The sequence below is a fragment of the Trachurus japonicus genome, chromosome 17 (genome assembly GCF_045865225.1).
Source record: "Trachurus japonicus isolate A0001 chromosome 17, Traja_1.0".
In the NCBI taxonomy this organism is placed as follows: domain Eukaryota; kingdom Metazoa; phylum Chordata; class Actinopteri; order Carangiformes; family Carangidae; genus Trachurus; species Trachurus japonicus.
The window spans coordinates 25,548,505-25,571,648 of record NC_140923.1 but is presented as its reverse complement, the minus strand read 5'-3'; the positions used below and the strand labels follow the sequence as shown (position 1 = coordinate 25,571,648).

The 23,144-nt window shown below is 41.0% G+C and overlaps 1 protein-coding gene across 1 annotated transcript; it reads left to right on the top strand.

The window, feature by feature from the left end:
• The first annotated feature begins 10,591 nt into the window (after positions 1 to 10,591).
• dmbx1a (diencephalon/mesencephalon homeobox 1a) lies at positions 10,592 to 18,511 on the top strand. The gene is made up of 5 exons (XM_085804681.1): positions 10,592 to 10,921; positions 14,420 to 14,589; positions 14,816 to 14,994; positions 15,559 to 15,958; positions 16,175 to 18,511. The coding sequence occupies exons 2-5, from the start codon at positions 14,436 to 14,438 to the stop codon at positions 16,612 to 16,614; spliced, it is 1,173 nt and encodes a 390-aa protein (XP_085660807.1). The 5' UTR covers positions 10,592 to 10,921; positions 14,420 to 14,435; the 3' UTR covers positions 16,615 to 18,511.
• The last annotated feature ends 4,633 nt before the right edge of the window (positions 18,512 to 23,144 follow it).

Below are 23,144 nucleotides of genomic sequence, written 5' to 3'. Positions count from 1 at the left end.
AGTTGGGTTCAAACATGAGCCCTGAAAATACCGACAAAATCTGTTGCTGATTGATTGGTCTTAATTTTAACCATGTTGTTCTCCAACTTTTAACCAGTGACTCTTCTGAAATATCACCATCATTTAAGTTGTCAAACTCTTTTTGTAAAAGCTTCAAAATGCAAAAAAAAGTCACTTAAAAAACCCCTGACTATAAAAAGTGAATAAACATTTCAAACATGGTCAAATACAGCAGCTAGTGTTAGCTTAGTAACAATAGCATCAACTTCTGAATCATTTTAAATTTTCTCTTCCTACTAACTTTGAATTGGTAATTGTTGGTAACTCCCGCTATTTCACTTAAAATCACATCTGTAATGGAAGACATAGCAGCTCTATCACTATGTTGCTCTCACTTATAATTGGTCCATCAGTGTAACCCTGCCCATGATGCCTCTTGTGAGTAAGAGGTTGAGCAGAAAAATGAATGAACAAGCAGCTGTGAATGAAGCAACCCAACACTGTGCTCAGACTATCCCCCATGACGCAGACTTATGAACCAACACGATGAAACTCAACAGTGTTTGTTGCAGTAGGGTGAAGTCAGGTAAAATGGGCCACTTTTTGGTAAACGACTAATAAGACCATCAAAAACGCTATGCATGAAATCCATTGATATTTTTAAAAATCGACATAGGTCTCTTAAATGTTTCTGTGTGAAAAAAAAATTAAAAAGTATAATTATTTTGGAATTATGAGAGTTAAAGTATCGGGATATTCCCTCTCGAGGTACGATGAAGGTTCAGGTAAAATGGGCCAGCCGTTCAGTTAAATTGGGCCAAGAGAGAACAACACAGTAATTTTAGCAGAAATCATTTAAATTTTAATAATTAATTGGCACTACTACTAAACTACAACACTAAACTTAACATTAACAGTGAATACATAAGAGGTTGAAGACATTTTTTAATCTTAAAATGCATTTTAAAATTACATGATCATGTTGTTGCTATGCTCTTTGTTAACTGACTATGTTATAGGCTCTTTTACTGTGTGTGAATGTGTGTGTGTGGCATTATAGATGCCATTTTTTCCCCCACAGTGCTAATGGCACCATGAGTGGCACTGACCAACCTTGGATATATATCTAACTTTGAACATGTTTTGCACCCTCAATTTCTGTGTAACTTCAGTGTAAGACTGTGTTTTGTATGTGGCCCATTTTAGCTGAAATGCATGGCTCAATTTACCATGATGCATTAAGGTAAATTGAGCCACCCACAAAAAATGCATTTAAATTAAAAATAAGTAAGCTTAGCAAGAATTTTGCATTCTATCCAATGGGGGGAATCACAATGTGTATTATAAATCACATTTTTTATTGTAGATCTGTTTTTTTACGGAGTTATCAACCTTATCAGTTTCAAGTGAAATTTGTTTGCCAGGCCACTTTTCGCACACTTCTCCTCAGCAGGCTGGATATAAAGCATTGTCCCACCCAAAACAGCTACCAGAGACCACTCAAATCAATTGTTTTTTGTCAAGTACAGTTGTAGCAACAATTTGAAATCATTTACAGCCATTGCCTGTTAAAACTTAAAAAGCTAGGAGGCTCAAACCTTAACTGGCTCATTTTACCTGATGGCCCAATTTACCTGATGTCACCCTAATTACCCAACACTTTTTATGAGTGCAGGTGTTGATGAATGTGTGAGTGTTTGGATCATGGTGGTGGAATCTGACAGAGGTGAGGAGTCATCATATATACAGCCCATAATGGTCACACAAGCCAATAAACAGGTGACTCCCATGAGGTGTCAACTCCTGTCATTCACGTATCCATTCTTCCGTTTCCAAATTTGAAGCTGCAGGCAAGAAACTGTTTGCTTAGCTTAGCATAAAGACTGGAGAAGGGTGAAACGACTAACTAGGCTTCGTTTTAAACTAGCAAAGATCCTGATCACCAAGAAGCTGCAGGGAAATCTGCAATGAATTCAGGAAGCCACAGTGATTTGCTAAGATATAAGCATGCTCATAACTCTCCATAAAACACAAATGAATGTTTTTACATTTTGATTTCATTACAGATTAAAGGGATAGTAGCATTTTTTTAAAAAGTGGGGTTGTATGATCTACAAATAGCCCCTAAGTACTTTAATTGCAGTAGCAGACTCTCTACACTCCTCCCGTTAGCAACGCCAGCCCATAGCCCTGCCCAGAGATTTACAACATACATTGTTGTGAATGGACCCAAAGAAACGGCCTATTTTCACGGCCTAAAAGAGGTTTTACCTGAAAAAAAAAACACACTGTTCCATTGTTCGCTATAATATAATTTTTTCCAGCCCCTCAAAGTGCAGGAAAACGCAGTTTTTATTTGGCGCTAACCAACTGCTGATTGGCGGGCGCTAAACCTGGGCGGAGGGATACGTGAGTTGGTTAGGTCCAAATAAATTCCTGCACTTTGAAGGGCTGGAAAAAATTATATTATAGCGAACAATGGAACTGTGTATTTCTGTGTAAAACCTCTTTTAGGCCGAGAAAATGGGCTGTTTCTTTGGGTCCATTCACAACAATGTATGTTGTAAATCTCTGGGCAGGGCTATGGGCTGGGGTTGCTAACGGGAGGAGTGCAGAGAGTCTTCTACTGCAATTAAAGTACTTAGGGGCTATTTGTAGATCATACAGCCCCACTTTTAAAAAATGCTACTATCCCTTTAATCAAAATGACACAACATGCTAAACTTTAAAGGTGCTGGTATAGGAGGAGCAATGACAGCAAGTGAGGGATGACAGAGACAGAGAAAGATATGCAATACATGCAACACTGACAGTTTTAAATCATGCATGAGTTTTGACGGCTGAAATAAATATTGTCACCTGACATGTTCAATTGGCTAACTGCACACTTAATGCATTCAAAAACGCTTCTCTGTATTAACTGCCTCTCCACAAGCACGGGTGCGATGGTGTCAATTAGTGCTCAGCTTAGCGACCTCCTGCTGCTGCTCAATTTGGCCGTTCATTCCCCACTGTTTGAATTCCACATCAGTAATCGTTCACTGTAATCTTCCCAGCAACACATAATCACTGGCCATGAATTAGCTCACACCTCCCCCAGGAGACTGTGTATGTGTATGTTTGTGTGCGTGTGTGTGTGTGTGTGTGTGTGTAAGACTCGATGACAACCATTTAATGACTGACATCCACTCCATGATAAAGGTCATTATCCCTGTTGTCATTATGAAATATAAAATAAGGAAGACAAAGACAGAGATGACACATCCGCCTAAGGTTCTCTTTTCTGCTATTCAACTTTTGTGCCACACTCTGGAATAAATTCATTATAAATGAGGGCGTTATGATGTGCTCTAGCAGAGGTGTGTTCAGTTACACACATTTCTACTGTACATCCAAGCCACACGCGTATAGTGGAAATGGAAGACGAAAGCCTTGAAGAAATCCATTTGCAATTTAAATGGAAATGTAATGAGCCTGTGGTGGCAGTGAATTAGCCTACTGATCAATTGATCATGTCAAGGACAAATAGGTAAACAAACATATCCATTAGCCTCCTGCTCCACCTCCTCCCTCTGCTCCCTGCTGAGGAGAAGTACTAGAGGATCACTGAGAGGTGAGAATGTGTGTGTGTGTGTGTGTGTGTGCGTGTGTGGTGAGAAGAAGTAGCGGTGACAGCAAACACCATCTTAAGGGGAGACTCCCTAAAAAAAAAAAAACCCAAAGTACAAACACACAAACATATGTGTAAAGACACTGACACACACAATTGCATACCCCACTGTGACTGTCCTGCCCAGCTCGTTACACAGACAGTTGGGCCCAGCAAGGCTCCTTTCAGAGGCGATGAGAGAGCAGAAGAGGAGGAGGAGGAGGAGGAGGAGGAGGAGTGATGGGGCCTCTGAGATTCAAACAAGGAGCAGGACGGAGAAACAAGGGAGAGAGAACGAGTGGAGAGGCTGCCAGAAGACAGCAGGCTCAACTAGACCTGCTGCCTGGCCTCACCCTAATCCTCACCCTCCATGTGTGTGTGTTTCACAGGGATGTAACTGTTTAATTACTTGTATAGAAATTTGGCTACAAAAACTTTTTACATTTGTACCATAATGCTGCTCAGTCTTAAACAGCAAAGTCATCAAACTTTAATTTCTAATTTCTTTTTTCACACGTTTAATTTAAAGTTGGAGCAAACTAAAACATTGATATTCCATAAATCAGTTTGGACCACACTCTTTGAGACTCATCTGTCATCGGTTAGTTACTTATCTCTCTAATCTATCAGACGTCTCTAAAAAACTCAATCACCACAACTAATTCAGCTTAATAAGAAACTGATGAAGAGCTTCTCTGGTTTGAGCACCAGGTAAAATAACTCAATCGCTGCTTAATAGTTCCAGTGAAATGTTTAATGGTGAATCCGTGTGTGGCTCGGTGCAAAACAACCTGTGATCATGTCAGTAGATTCATTTCAAATCTTAGATGAAGATAACGCAGGAAGAAAACTTCAGAAAACTCCAAAGTCACCAGGATACATCAACTGGTGATCATGAATATCTGTACAAAGCTTTACTTCTATTGTGAATAAAACGGTTCGACTAATGATTGATGCTAAAAACAGAAATGACAACAAAAGAATCTAAAGCTGTATGTAAAGAATTTACCACTATCCATCAAGATCCTGTTAAAAAGCAATTAGAACGGAGACTAATAGCTTTACCAATAAATCAATATAGGGCATATTGATGCTTTGATCGTGAGAAAAAACCCTTTTGCAGGTGACCTCCTCCCTGACACACGACTGTAAAATGTATAAAATAAAATGTTAATAATTTGCTTTTTAAAAAATGAGAAAACGTTTATATTCGCTCATTGTCCATTAGAAAGTATTATATTAGAAAGTATTATATATATTATTATTATTAGAAAGTATATATATATATATCATATGATAGTATATCATATGATATATAGTATGCAACTTTACTCAAAGATTTCAGTTGGTAATTTGGATAATTGTTTGAATTTCTCAGACCTCAGTTGCACACAGTCTAACCAGACGGCTCAGTAAAGATACCGGGGATGGAGACATGAGAGAGGATGACAGCTTGAGCATTTCCATCAGGAGTTATTTCATGCAGGCTGCCTGTTCAACGAACAGAAAAAAGTGCCGCCATCTCCCCTTTCAAAGAGGGACAGGATATTACCCTGAGCTTTTGAGGGCAAGGACACATGGAAAGGCATTTGGAAAATTATAATATCCTAGCATATACTAGTATGTTGCAGTGTGCATGATCTATTTTGGTGACACACCACACTGGAACAGACTATTACTACTAGCTAATAAGAAATGTAATGCACTTAACATGAGTCCTTCAGAGAAAGAATGGGTCCACTTGTGTCTAATCAAAACAATGTTTTTACGCGTTACCTGGGTGCGAAGAAGACAATCTACATACACAGATTGTTATAATACTTGACCCCAAAATCTGAAATGCATCACAATAACAACAACAAAAAAACTGCTGATGAGGAAACAGCGGGTTAATACAGGATGAAGAGAGGGGAAAAAAGACCTCCACAAAAAGAAAGTGCATTTTAAAGAGGACCATTTGTAAAACAAGGAGTTTAAAGCCAGATTATAGGCCAACAATGACACAATCCCTTATGTTCATTCCTGTAATACGCTGTGAAGAAGAGGATTTATACTTTATTGTGGTGGAATGCATCGAGGCTGCCTCGTGTCTCCCTCTGCGTCTGCCTGCCTCTTTGGGAAACATATTCCTCCTCCTGAGGCCAGGTGTAATCCCTGCATGGAGGAAACAGAGATGCCTTCAGCCAACTACTGATCAGCCTTATAATGATTCCAGTATTACGAGTGATACCACCAGAGGGAAAATTCTTTCAATCCAGTCTAAAGCTTTCTATGCACAGGCCAACACTGCTGAAGACTGGGCTTGGTTTGGGTGGCTGGTCGTTGGATTTCTCCCCAACAACTCTGCTCGTCTCCTGCTTCAGGTTGGATTGCATTGGATTGTCTTAATTGACTCTAATGACTAAATTGTCCCAACTATTTGCTTCATTAGCTCTGTGTTAGCTCTATTAAGAAGGAACGGAGCCGAGGAGGAGACGGTAATTAAGGGTGTTAATAAAGGCTACATGGCGAGTGCTATGCTGAAAGTAGAAGAAAAGTGTGATGCTTGTGCCTTTGAGTGCTTTGACAGATTGTTGGTGCATTTTATTCTAAAGGGATCTTGGATAAATTAAGGAAAAATGAATTGGATTTACCACTAAAACAAAAAAGGAAACTCTCCATCTCACAGAATCTCATATTCGACAGACAGTTGAAGCAATTATAAGTTTAAAATCTTCATGTCAGTATTTACTGTACCTAGTTATGCAGCAGGTATGACTTAGGCTCTACACCTATCCCTCAGAGCTCTGACTTAAACTGTGAGCTCTCAGTCTGCTAAACCCAGATCCAGATTAGGGTCTGATTGTCCATAGTGGAGCAGATAAAGTGGGATTTTCTGTAGTAAAGACAGATGTTTCAGAGGAAGTGAAGTGGATTCTGGCTCCACGAAGGAGCTTTGGCTTTGTCATCGTTGTTCAAGGTTTGTCCTCGTGCTCCCATTTCTTAAACTGGAATCTGGGCCAAGCAGGCCACACCCAGTGTCAATAATAGCAAAGAGCCACTCCTGAATCAAGTAGTATTTGGCATATCAAAATCCTCTCACTCCCTGTGTTCTGCAGACAATCACAGCTGGATAGATAAAATCTAAATGTACTAAAATGAATCAAACAGTTTATGTGCCACTAAGTGTTCAACCTGCTGACCTGACATCACCCAGCTTCCTGCACCACGACCCTCAAACAAACAAATTCTTCATAAAAGACGCTTCCTTTCACAGATGCAACATGATATTAGGACTTTGCTTCCTCGCTGTTACACAAATGCATTAACCTGTAAAATTTAAGGTATTTTTGCCTTGAAAGTTAAACAGTAGAAAAGTGAAGCCGGGACAGTTTAGGCCTGTGTGCCTCATTCACCAGACCACTGAGATGCACTTACACCTAATTAACAAAGATAAAGCAATTCACACTGAGCAGCCCATCCCATGAGCCCAGTAAAGCACAGAATCACTGTTATAGTCTCATTGGAGGTGCAGTTGTCAACCCATAACAACTCACTGTACATGATTCACATCCAGTCAAGAATATGAGACCACGATGACAGAATCTGTCTCATTTAGTAGCAGCTCAGTTTTTGCACCTTGATCTGAAGACAGTCCACCTTAAGAGAGAGAGGCGTGTGGTGTGTGTCCCACCTCTGCAGCAGTTACAGTTAACACACATCAAGTCTCCTCCGTGCAGGTGAACGCCTGTGTTCGTCAGCTCTTCAGAGAAACTTTGACCCTCCCCGTATGATCTCTCCCATAGTTCAATCCTAGAGTGTGTGAGATTTTTTTTTCTCCTCTTGTTCGCTCGCTCCTTTTCTTTCTTATTCTCTCTTCTCTCCCATTCTCTGCCACTCTCTCCAGTTTTTCCTGCGTTTTTTTTTCAACACATAGGTGGATTAAGGCAGAGGGGCTTTTGTTTAGATAAAGCGAAGGATTAGGGAGAGATTTGCCCCCATAAAGTTGTGGGCTTGATGGGCCTTTTATCCCTGCATGTCCCTAAAGCTGTGTTGCCTCTGGATTAGGACTATACAATGGGGCCCCTTGTGCAGAGGGATCCGGGCCAGAGAGAGGAGAGAGAGAGAGAGAGAGAGAGAAGGGAGAGAAGGCAAGGAAAAGAAATGAGACAGAGGGATTGAGACAAGGGAGAAAAGAGCGCAAGAAGAAAGAGAGAAGGGGATGGATGGAGAGAAAGAGAGGGGGGAATTATACAGCTTTTAGAGGAAACTGACAGGTTGAAAACTTTTAGAGGAGGGATTTGCAGAGGAGATCCTGAGATCTTGTCACCAATAAAAAGGATTTCAGGAGGATTCAGAGGCGTGGAGCTGACAATAAACTGCAAAAAAACTGTCGCTGTCTCTTTAAATTCATTTATCTACCATATTAGCAAATAAATAAATAAATAAGAAAGCGGGTCTTACTGCGGAAGTGCTGCTAATAACGTGTCTAAGAGGTGGCTCCTGGCAAATTGCTTTGTTATTCTTGTCAAAAAGGTCTCCTGCAAGAAGTCGATTTTAAACTACACATCAAAATGATTAATTGCTGTGTGATGAACAGATGCTGAAATACCCTTGAATGGTGCCGGGGAGGCTGAGGCTCGCTGGATCGCAGACCTAATGTATTCATGAAGTTGCAGAAACATCATTAAGACTATTAATTAGCTATTAGAGAGCAGAAACACGCAGGGTATACAGTACGTATATGGGTTTGTTCTCCAAACCTCTATCCAACGCAGGCTGAGGGAGCGAGTTTATCTGTTTGAATTATTCACATAAGAAAATAAAATCCTCGCTTCCTGCTTAAAAGTGAAACACAAAAGGGGTTAACCCTGACAGAAAATCAATACAGACAAACACAAGTCCACTTTGATCAAGACTCTTATTTAGAAATGAGTCTAGTCGCTTATAAAAGAGAAAACATTAGTAGTCCAGGCGCATCTACCTAATCACTGTTATGTATCTTCTAATATTTGGAGTTGTTCGTCAACTGGAGGTCATTGTGGAGGCTACCCACCTTGTATTCAGCGGTGCATGGCAGGGTACAGGGGTAAAGGGAGCTGTTTTTTGGCGTTTAAGCCCCTCAGATGCGCTGGACAGCTCTAGTCGCTCTAAGGAGCTTTAGGTGGAGAGGCGCTGAGAAGAAACTCTTTCTCGCTTTAATTGCTTTAGAGACGGTCCTCACAAAGAGACAGTGGCCAGATTTACCTCCCGTTTAAGTTCTTATTTCCATTGGTTCACAAGTTAATCCTCTTTCTTTCTCAGACCTCGGAGAGAAACCGAGTGATAGGAGCCTACCAAGGCGACAGAACCAGGGAGGCACACGAGTTTTTCCAGGCGAGAGGAAAGCACTTTGAAGAAACACATGGAGAAAGTTTTAGGTGGCAGAGAAGAAACAGAAGGACAGCAGCCATCTATTACATAATAATAATAATGATAATAATAATAATAATTGTAATAATATTATTATTAATAATAATAACGGTTTTTTTTTGTTGTATTTTTACGATAAGCAAATAAACACATTAATCCGTTCTAGTCTCCCTCATAATGGCCCATCAGTGTTTAGTAACTCTATATTTCTATTTGTTAAATTTAATATTTTCTATTTTTGGACACTCAAATATTTTAATATTTTACTACAATGTAAAAATGCTATATCTGCATAGCTGATATTTAAACGACATGTTTTTCTTGTTAGAAAATAAATCTCTATCAACTCACACCTTCAGTGCCCCCACTCTCTCTCTCACTCTCACATTTCAGGTGACTGTCACTGCGTGTTTAACTTTATGATAAATATCCGCAAACCACTGGTTGTCCACAAAAAGTCATATTGGGTGCATTTCTGTTTTTTTTTCATGAAGCCTTACGTCAAACATTAATATTCTCCACTCCATGAAATCTTTTGTCTCCTGTTCAAAATTTGTCAGAGTGAGAAACATGGTCAGAGATAAAACTGTGTTATAGGCCAAGCACTTTCCCAAAGAATCTCCCAACAAAATATGCAAGCTTTACATTAAAAGGCTACTTTGCGCTGCCCTTAATTCCCTACCTAAACGGTTTTGCTCCGGGAGAAGAAATCTTCTCTAAAAACCCTTCAAGAAGAGAAGGGCATTATTGCCCTAATCCTCTTACCCGCAGTCATTTTAAGACAGGGGTTTTTGGAGGCTGAGATGGCGTCTTGTCTTCCCTATCCCATCCCAAATCCTTCCAGGCCGGGAGAGAGTCTAAAGGCAGCACCCTGGCATCTATTAGCCATCTTTCTAAAGTCTCCCTCTCCTCCAGTGGCATGGAGAAAAAGCCGAAGAGCAAACAAACTAAAGGTTGGTTGCTTTTCTTCACAAAACCTAAGAAAAGGCGATTGGTTTCATGCACCAAGAGCTCACAAGAAATGTGAGGACTTGAAAGACAAAAACAAATAAAAACCACCTAAAGACCTGCACGCAATCCGGTTAATTTCACAATTAAACAACAAACGTAAGACATTTTTTCGACAAATTATTTAAAAGCTAAACTTGATGAAAGCTGCAAGTTCAGAAGAACCACTCAGTAGCCTATAGCCTACTACAGCTCACATTTGCAAAAATAAAATGTTCCGTAGGCTATCCTTTTTTAAATCAACAAGAAAAGTAATATCCACACATTTGTCAGAATGGATCCATTAAAAAGCTTTTCTCCTCACTCCTCGGGTTTGTTTACCAAGGAGAGGAAAAACCGTGTAGACAGACACGGGGGGATTTAGCGGACATAATGTGCTTAAATTGATCATATTTGAAAATTACTCCAGAAGTCAGTGCACCAAAGCCTGCAGCTGGACGATCAACTGTCTGATTTACTTGACTGACAGCGCGGAGAGCCAATAGGAAGCCGGCAAGACCCCCGCGAGGCTCCCCTTAAAATCCCACCACCGGGCTCTCGCGCACCAGCAGATGGCGGCTTCCCACGTCTGCACGAGACTCGGAGAGATCAGCACGAGGACAGGAGAGAGCTGAGTGCAGGTGGAGCGGAGAGAGCGAGCGGACTTGAAGTTGTTGAAGTAACAGACTGGATGACTTTTTCTCTGCCCTGACTTGTTCAGTTCAAACCGGACAGAAGGACGAAGAAGACAGGTGATAAAAAGAAAAAAAGAAAGAAGAGAAAAACCCGACACACGGCAACTGAAGAGGAAGAGGAGAAAAGTGAAGTGACGGAGTTGACGAGCTTGGATTCTCTGTCTGGAAGTGGCAGAAAATACGACTGTCTGCACAAGAGGTAAAAACCCCCCCCCCAACTTCTTCAACATCTGTCTACTCGGTATTTGTGTTTTAAAACGTCGTACTATTGCAGAAAACCTTCTTGTCAGTCACTTTTTAGATAATTTGAGAATTTGGGTCATCTGCACTGGTGATTTTGTTTTGTTTACAAACAGAAATGTTGCCTGTTTAATTTGTAATTTGTTTAAGTAAATATCGTTATGGAAAACGAATTTTATATTAAATGGGCATTTTTCTAAAACCTCTATGCTGAGACTAAAAAGTGAGAACTGAAATTCATAACGACCACATCACAACATGGTCAAATTAAATAAAAATAATAAAAATCTAAGCTAAATTTAATCAAGAACCACCAATTTGGTGCACCAGAATAAAAATGACACCCAGAAATTAAACAGCTTCTTAAAAGACCGCAGTCTCCTGTATGAGAGGAAAAACTGTGACAGTTTACTATTAAAACTAGTCAGAATTAAATGATGTCATACCGAATAAAATTGACATCGCAAGTGACAACACGGTGAGGGTTTTCTCCTCATAAACGTTGTGTGCTGCATACAAACAATATAGCTAGTCTATAAATCAGTTTCTGGCAGGACATTGAGAGCTCCTAAACACACCTAAAAATAGTGAAATTAAACTAAAAGCCCTATAAAATCAATCTTTGCTTCATCCTAACAAATATCCCTCGTGTCAGGGAAAAATCAAAGATGCTCCTCGCCCTCTGACAGTTTACACTAGTGACACAGCAAATAGCAGATTGTCAGGTCGACTCCTGCCCCTCAGGGCTGTTAGCAAATAACATTTTTCCTAATTTAGTCGGATCAAAGAGTTGCACTGTACATGCCAATTTACATAATGACGGTTTTATAATCGAAGCATTGAGCGGGGCTGCCAGGAGGGCCCAGCGCCTGGAGCAGATCGAGGCTTATGAATGACAATAACAGCACTGACGGGCTCACAGTGATGAGCTATTGTGCTGAATTTGACATGGGCAGGAGGATCCAGGCTACAAGCAGAGATGCAGTGGTAGCTACACATGAAGCTGGTAATCCTGGGGAGGATGAAAAGTTTACCTGCACACAAAAATAGGGTGGAGGAGCAAACGGACTAAAAACATCCAGATGGGCCACATTCCTCTGCAGCTTTACTGCATGGTGCAAATCTGATTTTAAATCAGTGGTTGGACGTTTTAGTCTCTCAAACTGTCATTAGTTATCAGAGGCAACAAATAAATTATATTGAAACGTATTTTGTGTGATTTTAAGGTTTAAAAAAAACCAAAAACAACTGACTATAGATACACCACTGCAGAAACAACAAAAATCGTTAGCCTATTAGGAGAACACATGCAGGTACAGGTGCCCCCGCGCGCACACACACACACGCAACTCCAACCCAGAGCTACCCACCAGGTCCCACTGTACGTCCGTCCGTGTCAGCGTTGATGATAAATGGAGGGCCTCGCAGTCGAAACCTATTTGCACTTCCATTAGACGGGGAGCCAAATGGGGATCAACATGCATATTTTTACCCGCGGAGAAGCCATACATCTCAGCCAAAACGTTGCCCCGGGGCGATGGGATAAGAGGCCGCCAGAGAGGGGAAGGGGAGGGGGGAGACGGGGAGGGGGGCCCATTCAACTCAAATACTTGGGGGAGTAAAGTAAATGTTTAGCGAAGCACCTTCTGTCCCGGCGAATTAAACTATTCCCCACTGCCCTCTGATCACATTCATCAGCCGCCGCAGCCACTTAATAGGCTGGGAATGGGCAGCGCGCGCGCGCGCACGCACACGCGCACACACACACACACGCACACACACACACACACACACACACACACACACACACACACACACACACACACACACACACACACACACACACACACACACACACACGATCTTTCCACTGACAAATGGACAGAAAAAGCGCCTTTTACAAGAACGACCACCCAGTCTTTTCTGTTTTTAAATAGCCAGGGTTTACTTGGCCTACAAAAACGACTATGATATTAATAATATTAATAATAATAAGGGTTAGGGTTATTAATAATAATAATTCATAATAATAAGCTATGCAATTCAATGCTTTAAATTATTTTTCGGTGTTTTAAGAATTAAAAGTTACCATCAAGACTTGTTAAGTGACAGTTACACACTGAGCCCTGTCTTCTTTTTTTTTCTTCTTTTATTTATTTATTTTATTTTACATTAATTAAATTAACCTACATAACCTGAAATTATTGCCATGTCCAGTTTCAGAGCATGGAGCAATTTAATCCATGCAAAAGTGTATCCGGAAATATGAACCGAAATGATGATTATTAACCTACATTTACAGATTAGGCACAAACACTCTGAAATTGTTGTAAATTGATCAAATAAAACCAAAACTGGGAACACCTGCAACTCCTGTCGAAAATATTTTTACCCGTTATCTGCTCTGAATCCAAGAAGCAGGCAGCTCCCTGGACACTGTACCTGTCATACAGCAGAAAGATTTATATTCTCCCTATGGTCTCTCTGTAATAGTTATAATAACTGTTTGGGCCTCCGAGATATCCCCTCCTGCCGGCCTCCTCCCTACTAATACATATCTAATCGTGTCCTCAAGCGTTTCATCTATGAAAATCTCGGCCGTGAAGGAGAACTACAAAATAGAGTTTTGGAAAGTGCTAGCCCTCCTTTTCAAAGACAGGGACATGCATGTTTCCTTCAGCAAATTCATGTGTTCGTGTCAGTATAAAAGCTAGAAATATTTTTGACCGATTTTTGATTAATAAATAACACAAATATGGAATATTAAATTGCAAATGTTGGCTTTAAATGTTGCAATAAAATTATTTTCAATGTGAACAGACAGTCGCTACAATGGAACAGCTCTGCATTTCCGTAATCATAGCCCATTAAAAATAATCCTAGTATCCGGTTGCAGGTTTTGCCACCGAGACCCGGAACAAATCTCCTTAGGCCTATATCATTTTCCAACACATTTCATCAAAGCCTTGATCTGTCAAAGCAACGTTTTCAATGGGGATTTGGCTTCTCCGGGATCACACAAACGTGAATAAATTCATGAATAAGGCATCCGTCTCGGTTCATTATGGGAACGAGTGATAATTACCCCAATTAAAAGTCTTTTGTATAATTAATGGAATGAACAGAGTGATAATTGGATGTTAATGGATAACACTTTTTGTCTGAGTGCGCACATTAAAATCTGTTGGCCCTTGAGCGCGTGGCCCCGCTCTCATTAACCAAAGGAGAGAGAGAAAAAAAACTGGCGTGTGTCACATCACTGGACCACCTACTAATGGAAGTTTTTGTATGTGTGTCTTATGTTTCATCATAACTGGTAGTGGGTTGAAGATCACATGCTCAACAGCGTCACAGCGCGTCTACCAGCAGCCACGTGCCCTCACAGCCAAAATATCCTTGAATAAAACCTCCTGAACTCATGTCTGACACTCACAGCCTCCTGTCCTCTCCTCCGCAGGTAGCGACCTCTCAACATGCAGCACTACGGGGTGAACGGCTACTCTCTGCACGCCATGAACTCCCTCAGCGCCATGTACAACCTGCACCAGCAGGCAGCGCAACAGGCGCAGCACGCGCCCGACTACCGGCCGTCCGTGCACGCGCTTACACTGGCCGAGAGACTAGCTGGTAATTGAGTGCATGCTCTCTCCCTCTCTTCCACACACACATACATTTACATATACTGTGCACAGACGCACCGCAGACTGACTGAGCTTGTTTTCTTGTAAAGCGTCACCAAATATTGTTTAATATATCAACATGATGCAAGATTAAGTCAATTTCCACGATCCCATTAGATCAGTAAAATAAAACTTGCCGTGTGTTTTCTCTTCCAACGGCTGCGCATTTCAAGACATCATCCTGGAGGCTCGCTACGGCTCTCAGCACCGCAAACAGCGCCGGAGCCGCACGGCCTTCACGGCGCAGCAGCTGGAAGCGCTGGAGAAGACTTTCCAGAAGACCCACTACCCAGATGTGGTGATGAGGGAGCGGCTGGCCATGTGCACCAATCTGCCCGAGGCCCGCGTGCAGGTAGGGCCGCCTTAAAGAAAAAACATACAATATACATCAATATGGATGAGTGTCTGGAGCTCCATGCTGCTTAATTTTGGTTGTATGTGTGAGCCCATGCAGCGTTATACATCATTTTTTGTGAACTGGTATATTTTTTGGTATGATAGATGTTTTTATTTTATTTTTGTATTAGATATAAAGAAGTGATGCAATGAATCAAAGTAATAGAAAAAAAAGTTTGCTTACATTAAATGGGATACTTACTTTGGGCCTACACAATTTGAGAAAACACTGACTGTGCATTATAATAGTCCTGAATACAGAAGTGAAAATCAAAAACATCAGCTACACATAAGTTATAATCTGAATATGTTGTGTTCATTTTCATATCTTATTGAGATTAAAATGGTTTAAGTTTGATTATGAGCATTACACACTTGAGGGCATCTGTTGTTGTCATTTAGCTAATCATCTTATCAACCATTTGGTGTCCAGTGAAGTTTCGACTACAGTTTTCATCAACTGCTGCACATCTTCTCTGGTCCTCTGCCTCACTTTCTTTCTCCTCCTTGCCCCCATCAGGTTTGGTTCAAGAACCGCAGAGCCAAGTTCCGCAAGAAGCAACGCAGCCTCCAGAAGGAGCAGCTTCAGAAGCAGAAGGAGGCGTCGGGCGAAGGAGGAAGTGAGAAGGAGGACTCTCCTCCCTCCACCACCATCATTCCTGACACCCAGCTGCCTCCTTCCTCCTCCTCCTCCTCATCATCTTCTCTGGAGACAGAGGGTCCCGTGGTCGGTCCTGTGCCGCTGGACATGGAGCTGAACGTCACGTCGGCAGAACATTCAGGCAGCGAGTCGGCGACCGAAGACAATGATAACACGGACAAGGAGGATGAGAATAAATCTCAAAGAGAGGAGATAAAGTGTGAGAGAGCAGTGACACCTGGGGACGTGTCCCCCTGCAAAAGACTCAGCCCCAAACCAGGTAAGGAACTAGGATGCTGTATTTTTAAAAAAAAGCTCAATTTCTTTCTTTCTTTCTTTCTTTCTTTCTTTCTTTCTTTCTTTCTTTCTTTCTTTCTTTCTTTCTTTTTCACAAACTCATGAAACTGACACCTCATATCTGCATCATTCTACTCATCAGCTGACTAATAATTAAGTTTATGCACTAATAACTTAATCCCTTCTCCCTCCTGTCCAGACTCTCCCCTGGTCTCTCCGTCCGTGACCCCGTCCTCCTCCAGCAGTGGCCTGGCCGGCACCGGGCCACTCTCTCAGAGCCATTCTTACTCTTCCTCCCCTCTCAGCCTGTTTCGTCTGCAGGAGCAGTTTCGCCAGCACATGGCCGCCACCAACAACCTGGTGCACTACCCTGCTTTTGACCTCGCTGCCCCGTCTTCACTCCCCTACCTGGGAATGAATGTTAACATGCCTCCTGCGCCGCTTGGCTCTCTGCCCTGTCAGTCCTACTACCAGTCCCTGTCCCATCATGCCCAGCAGGTGTGGAACAGCCCGCTGCTTCAGGCGTCGGCCGCGGGCAGCCTCACCAGCCACAACAGCAAGACCACAAGCATCGAAAACCTGCGTCTGAGGGCCAAACAACACGCTGCCTCGCTCGGACTGGACACTATGTCTAACTGAGAATCAGATTGTACGGAAGGACAATGTAAAATAGGCTACAGCATCGGCCTACACATCACCCCATCCTACTGTGACTGTGATAGGTCTTAGGTCTCTAGGAGCTGCATACTGACCCCTACTTGAGCAGATGGGCACATGACATGCAGAGATGTCCAAAAATTAAAAAAAAACGCCAACATGCACTGGACCTACAAAACTCCATTCGACAGCTTTTAAAGACAACCACACTTCCCACGGCTCGATTGACTCCTGTTAGCTTCTGTTGTTGCAGCTCAAGGTCCAAAAGAACATCCTTGGGAAAAGAGAACCCATGCAACACTTAATATTGCTAGAAAAAGATGAAGCGGATGAAGTGACTGTCCCAACTCCACAGACAACAAACATATTCCAGATTCATATGATGATTTCCAACAGACATGTAAAGTTGGACCATCTGAAATACTTAAAAAAAAAAAAAAAAAAAAAAAAATCACTAAAGATGATGTGAACAGCTGATGACGGATGCACTCAGTTAAAAAGAAAATGCAAATAATGTTTACAAGAATAATGTGAATAAACAAGGCACTTTGGAAGAATCAGGCTCAGCTGGACAAGAGGAGAAAAAAAAGCAGATTTGTCTCAAACACAGCAAAGAGACCATTTCTGTCAAAGGACCGCTGACATTTCAATTAAGAAACGTGGTTATGTACATAGCATGTACTACATAACAGCACATAAATAAAAATAAACCCAAGCCATGTTGTCCTCAACAGCATAATTAAACGTGACTAATTTACCAGTTTAATGGCCAGTAATATGCCACTTTGTACGGAGGCTGGCTCGGTAATGAGAAAATGATTTCAGTGACTAAATTCTCAAAGCTTTTAATTACATTTTGCCCTGGGCTGAGGGAGCTGGGGCAAATGCAATTATGAACATGCATACCATTTAAAGCAGCCTTTATGAATTCAAAAGGTCTGTACACTTATGTTCAATTAAGGTGGCAGCATGACTGACATACATCGGAAATCATTTTGTATTCAATGTAACTCAATTTTCCATTGAATGCAAAATGATATGCTAAAGACATTTGGACTATTGGGTAAATACTGTCTTGATCCATATTTTCTCAGCAGTTATTCTTGCCTTAATATTCTCTTGAGGAAACATGCAGCTGTTCATTGAAAGTCGGGCCGACTGTTAGCACTTGGTGAGGAGAATCACACATGTCTCTGATGTTTTCTGTTCATGTGTTCTGGCAAGTTAAGTCTTCATATGAAAAAAATGCACATTATTTTAATATGTAAAATATAAAAAAAGTTTATCTATTAATGTTTACTGGTAGGGTAATTGTAAAGTTCCTATTATGTTGTATAATTGATAATGGACTCTGTCTCAGATAAAATTTCTTTAGCTGTCAGATTGTAAGATTGTATTTGCTGAGCTCACCGGCAGCCCCCGTCTCCCCCTCCCTCTCTTGGTTGTCTGTGTACCGACCCTGGGTTGAATTAATATTTTAAGTGTGTTCACTTTCTTCTCTGGGTTTGACCTTCAAAGAAAACAGTGGAACAAACTTGGATAGATGGAAAATTGCCACCTTGTGTAGTTTGCAATCAATCCAGACTGAAGTCAAAGAAGGTGAAATGATTTCAGTGAATAATTGAGCCAAGTCCTCTGTGTACTGCTGTCTTGACTCTATTTGAGTTCTGTTGTCGCTCTTATTCTAATGCTGTTCCCCCGACTGTCTCTGTCAAACTACTTGGTCCAGTGGTAGATAGATTTCTATTGGTGGAGGAGGGGAGTGATCGGACCATCAGCAGTGTTGTTTCCTTTACTCCTCCCTAACAATGTAGACTTGAACTAGTGTTGTTGTAAAATAATCATCAAATAAAAACATTGCTTGAATCTTTACAATGAAGGCTTGCTTCTCTATCTGTGCTGAATATTTAGTCAGTATAAACTTTGTATGTGTTACAAAATCCATGAAACAGCTTTGATCCAGAAATACAAACAGATATAGGGTTAAGGATTTCACATTTTAGTGTTGTAAATCTTTCAGTGAATATTTGAGAAAAAAAAGTAGAAATCTCCTACTTAAGATATATAACTTTATTATATTTTACCTGCGGTCATTTGCATTTTTACATTGGCCAACGTGAACTTAGTCCAGCCTTTCTTCTGTCTAAGGATTAAAACTAAGGGAGAAAAGGTCAAAAAGAAACATGAAGGTAAAAAAACAAACAAACATCATGAGAGCAAAACTGTGGGAAGAAGGTCAAATAAAAAAACAACAACAAACAAATAGGTAAAATATATGAGAATCTGCAGGAAGACAGAGAGTAGGGCAGAAAAAAGGACAGAAAAAGAACAACGTAATCTGAAATATCTGAAAAATAAAAAGCTACGTCGAGACATAAGCCATCCCCAATGAATAAGCAGGCCATTATCCTGAAGAATGATGGCCTGGGGCGGTGATTATGCTGCTATTATATCTTTAACAGCATGGTTTGTCAAAACGTACCCCCCTCACCCCCCACCCAAGCCCAACCGTACACACACTTAACACACATATTTGTGAGGAAATTGGGCATCTCTTCCACATCCTCCAAAAAGTGCCCTTGCACTTCCCACAGTAAAGTTTACATGCATCGCCCCGTCTGTGTGACATTGCTCTGCTGTTAGCTTAATAACTGCCTTCAGTGCGTTTAAATAACAACACCACAGCGGCGACTGCACTGAGCCATATTTCCAACCGTTAAATGAATGGCCGCTTTCCAAAAATCGGATAGAGGGGGATAATGATCTCACCAGATTAGCAGCGTTAATGTGGGTGTAACACTTCACCCTAACCTTGTTGTGTTTTATTACACCACATATACATATGTGTGTCCTCGGCCAAGGGCATCCCGATTGTGTGACTGATAAGATTGTGGTGTGGATATGCAGCCGGAGTGAATGTCCTTGTTATCCAGGAGAGGAATCTGTGCACGGCAGGATTTCCTCCCATGGGGCTCTGGACCGCAGAACATAACACAATACTCTTGTTCCAAATGTTCCCTCTTTTCTTAACACCCATCCCCCAAGCACACACACACACACACACAAACATTTACACACACATGCACGCCCTGAGGGTTGAACAAGGATTGGTAGATTGTACTGCTGCAGGGTCAAGTGTGTTGAGCCCTTGGAGCTGGATCAGGTGCTTCCATCTCTAACACTCAGGGCTGTATATTCACCACTAACGCCATAACCACCTATTTATAGGCACTCACACATTTCCATCTACTTTCCTTTAAGCAAGTGGTGACATGTGTGCATTCGTGTGTGTGGGAGTTCTGTAAAAACCTGTAGTGGAAACGATTCCCAGATACAACACTTTACTTTAAATGTCAGGTCAGACAATTTTTCTTGTAGTCTTAAAGTTTCATAAATAAATTACATAAAAGTATCTTTCAGACATGTAAATGCTGCTGTGTACGTTTTTTTAACCACAGAGTGGAGACTACGATAGAAATGTCAGTTTACACATTTTCAAACAAGAGTGTTTTGTATTTGACCCTCTCTAGTTTAGTGCATCTTTTGCTTTGACTCTCCTTTTCTCATTCACTCACACACACTCAGCCCCCCAGAGCAAGCCCCCCACACAAAAATCACAGTGTACCATTCAATCAGTGCGTTTTTCTCCCTCCTCTCCATGGTTCTCTTAAAGGTTTTAACCATGGTGAGAATGAAAAGTGCCAGCGTTAGAAATCTCGGCCCATTGAGGAGGTGACAGGGTCTGCCAGAATATGATCCTAATCCTGTTTCCAGCATTCTTTTAGCCCACTGGCATTGCCATTTCGCCGCATATTCTCTGAGCTGTCAGGCCCAGGGAAATCCCTCTAATAGTGCATTGCCCAGATACACATCAAAGCCCTCCTGGAAACCACCAGCGGGAACTTAAGGGCGAGGGAAGCACGAGTATAATCAGGCTCACAGCTGCACATATAGTACACATGCACAAAAAAAAGCTCAAACTTGGTTGGGTGCAAGAAAAGTCCCAGACATTTTTACTCATACATGATGCATGATGCAAAATGAAGGTGTCAAAACTTTTCTAAATAATAAAATGTGACATGACATCCAATCCTCTGGCTTTTCCCCCTTGAGGCTGTTTAAGCCGACTTTTATCGTGGCATGTTAACTAATTAATGGAGGAAGACCCAGAGCAGAGATCGCTGGTTGTACAGATGGAAAAACAAAGAGAGGAGTGATATCAAGGGGCAAACAACAGGTGGCTAAACTGTGTATCCTGGGCCACCCTCCTTTAGTTCCACTTCATCTTCCATTTTCTTCTTGTCCTTTTTTTCTTAAACACTCTGACTGCCATCTCGCCCCTCCCCGGGTAATCTTCTTAGAGAGAAGAAAACCCCCATTCTCTCTCTTCTTAATCTGTCTGCAGCCTAAACCTACGGTTGCATTTCCAATGCGGGCCTCACTAAACCGAACAGGAGTGCTCTCAGCCAGTTCATGGAGTCTGTCGCTGAAAGCTTAGCTCACACGTTGAAAACATGTCTGGTATATGAAGCTTGTTGGGAGAAATTTAAAAGAGAGTCTTTAATTTTGAGGTAAAAACACTTTAACAATTTGTTGCAACAAACACTGAGTAGCTACATTTCTCACATGGCATCATTAGATGTTATTGAATGCAACACTGATGGGATCTTGGCCCTGTTCCACATGTGTATATGAAATATAAAAAACATACATTAGGACTAAGAGACGAGGAGAAAATCCTCTATCAAGTTTTAGGAAAATTGATTGTTATAGCACATTTTCTGGAAAATAAATATGGAACCTCTTTATGTAAATATCAAGCACAAAATTACTCAACTGGAAAATTAAAGATACTTATTTATATCAGTGCCAGTGGTGGAAAGTAACCAAGTACATTTAGTTAAGAACTGTACTTAATTATAATTTTAAGAAACTTTTTATACTTTTTCTATACATTTATGCAGGGCCGGTTCTAGGCAGGCATATATATTAGGGTGACTATGGTCAAGATTTACAAAACTGAAAGGTAATCTTATGAATAGTAAAAAAAAAAGAAAAAAGAACCGAACATTTTAGAAAAGAACACTGTCCCTTTTTGCCCCTCTTGCCCCTGCGTAGAGCCGGCCCTGCATTTATGCCACTTTATGCTTCTACTCATTCAAATATCAAGATTGTCCCCTTTTACTCCTCTACATGATGACTGTACTTTTGAGAAGGGCCAAAACAACACCGATTTGTTAAAATAAGACAGTGCATTAAGATTAAAACTGTTTCAAACATTTTATCTGGAATTGAGTAAAAAAAAAAAAACAACAACTCAAAAAACAACAAAAAAGCATGAGCAAACAAAAGGAGAAGAAAAGATTTTTTTTTTCAGGACTGAACAAGAAAATGACCTCACCACCAGACAACACAGTATAGAAAGACTTTTTCCATCTAAAAGTGTAACAATAAAATGCTTCTTGCACACTAATTGATCAATATCAATTTGTGTTTTTCAATCAATAATTAATATTTTTAATATTCATATTTTGATCATGCCACTTATATGGGCCAGTCTTCCACAAAATGAGTTATTTTATGTGTGACACTGTCAAAAATAATTAGCTTATAATATTTATTTACTTTTAGTTGTGTACAATTTTAAATGAAGGACATTTACTTGATGTAATTTACTCAAATGATCTGACCAATCCTTCGCAACTGGTCCATACAAAAAAAAAAAAAAAAGGATGTTGAAGAGATAGGCAAGTCAGAAACTGTCACATAGTCCAAGCTAATCACATATAAAGAACATCCCAAAGTACAATCAGGATGGGTTTCATATCGGCCTCTAGAGGACAGTGTGTGATCCAGAGTCTGACATGACTTGTTGTGGTAGATGATCTATTTTAGTAAAGTTTCCTAGAATACCATCAATAAATCATGAGTGGTAGTCGTGTCAAGAGACGACTGAATAATTGCGAAGGTATAAACAGTTTTTTTCTGAACATCAGTAATCTGACAAGAAAAACCACGGCATGTAGCATTTTCTCTGCAGCCTGTGGCTGAGAGCAGCAGAGAGCACATCCTGCTGGGCTCAGTCTACACAGTGCATCTGTCACAAAGACCCCCACTGGTGAAATCCTCTCTCCCACCACCAACTGGGACACACGTGTGATCTTCACCTCTGGGCTGGAAAAAAATGCCACAGCGGGAACAGCAGCATCTGCTTAAACACACAGACTAGAGGTAAGACTCCACTTGCCTCCAGGTGAGCTGTGCATTTACTTACCATAAAGACACATTGATGTTTGTCTGAAACCACTGAAGACAAAAAACTGAATCATTAAGTCCAGCAGGTTATCAACTCCACTAGTCAATCAGGGTTTTGTCAGTTCAGCTTCTGTTGTCATTTAAAAACCTAACCCTGTACGTGCCCAGTTTTAATATATGGACTTCGTTAGTAAAAGCTACAAGATCATTCATTCAGGAGCTTATGTCATGGGAGGTGAAAATGTATGACTATGATG

Coding starts and splice junctions, on each gene's coding strand:
- dmbx1a (XM_085804681.1), top strand. CDS start 14,436: ATGCAGCACTACGGGGTGAACGGCTACTCTCTGCACGCCATGAACTCC. Junction 14,995..15,558: donor TGCCCGAGGCCCGCGTGCAG/GTAGGGCCGCCT, acceptor TGCCCCCATCAG/GTTTGGTTCAAGAACCGCAG. Junction 15,959..16,174: donor AAGACTCAGCCCCAAACCAG/GTAAGGAACTAG, acceptor CCTCCTGTCCAG/ACTCTCCCCTGGTCTCTCCG.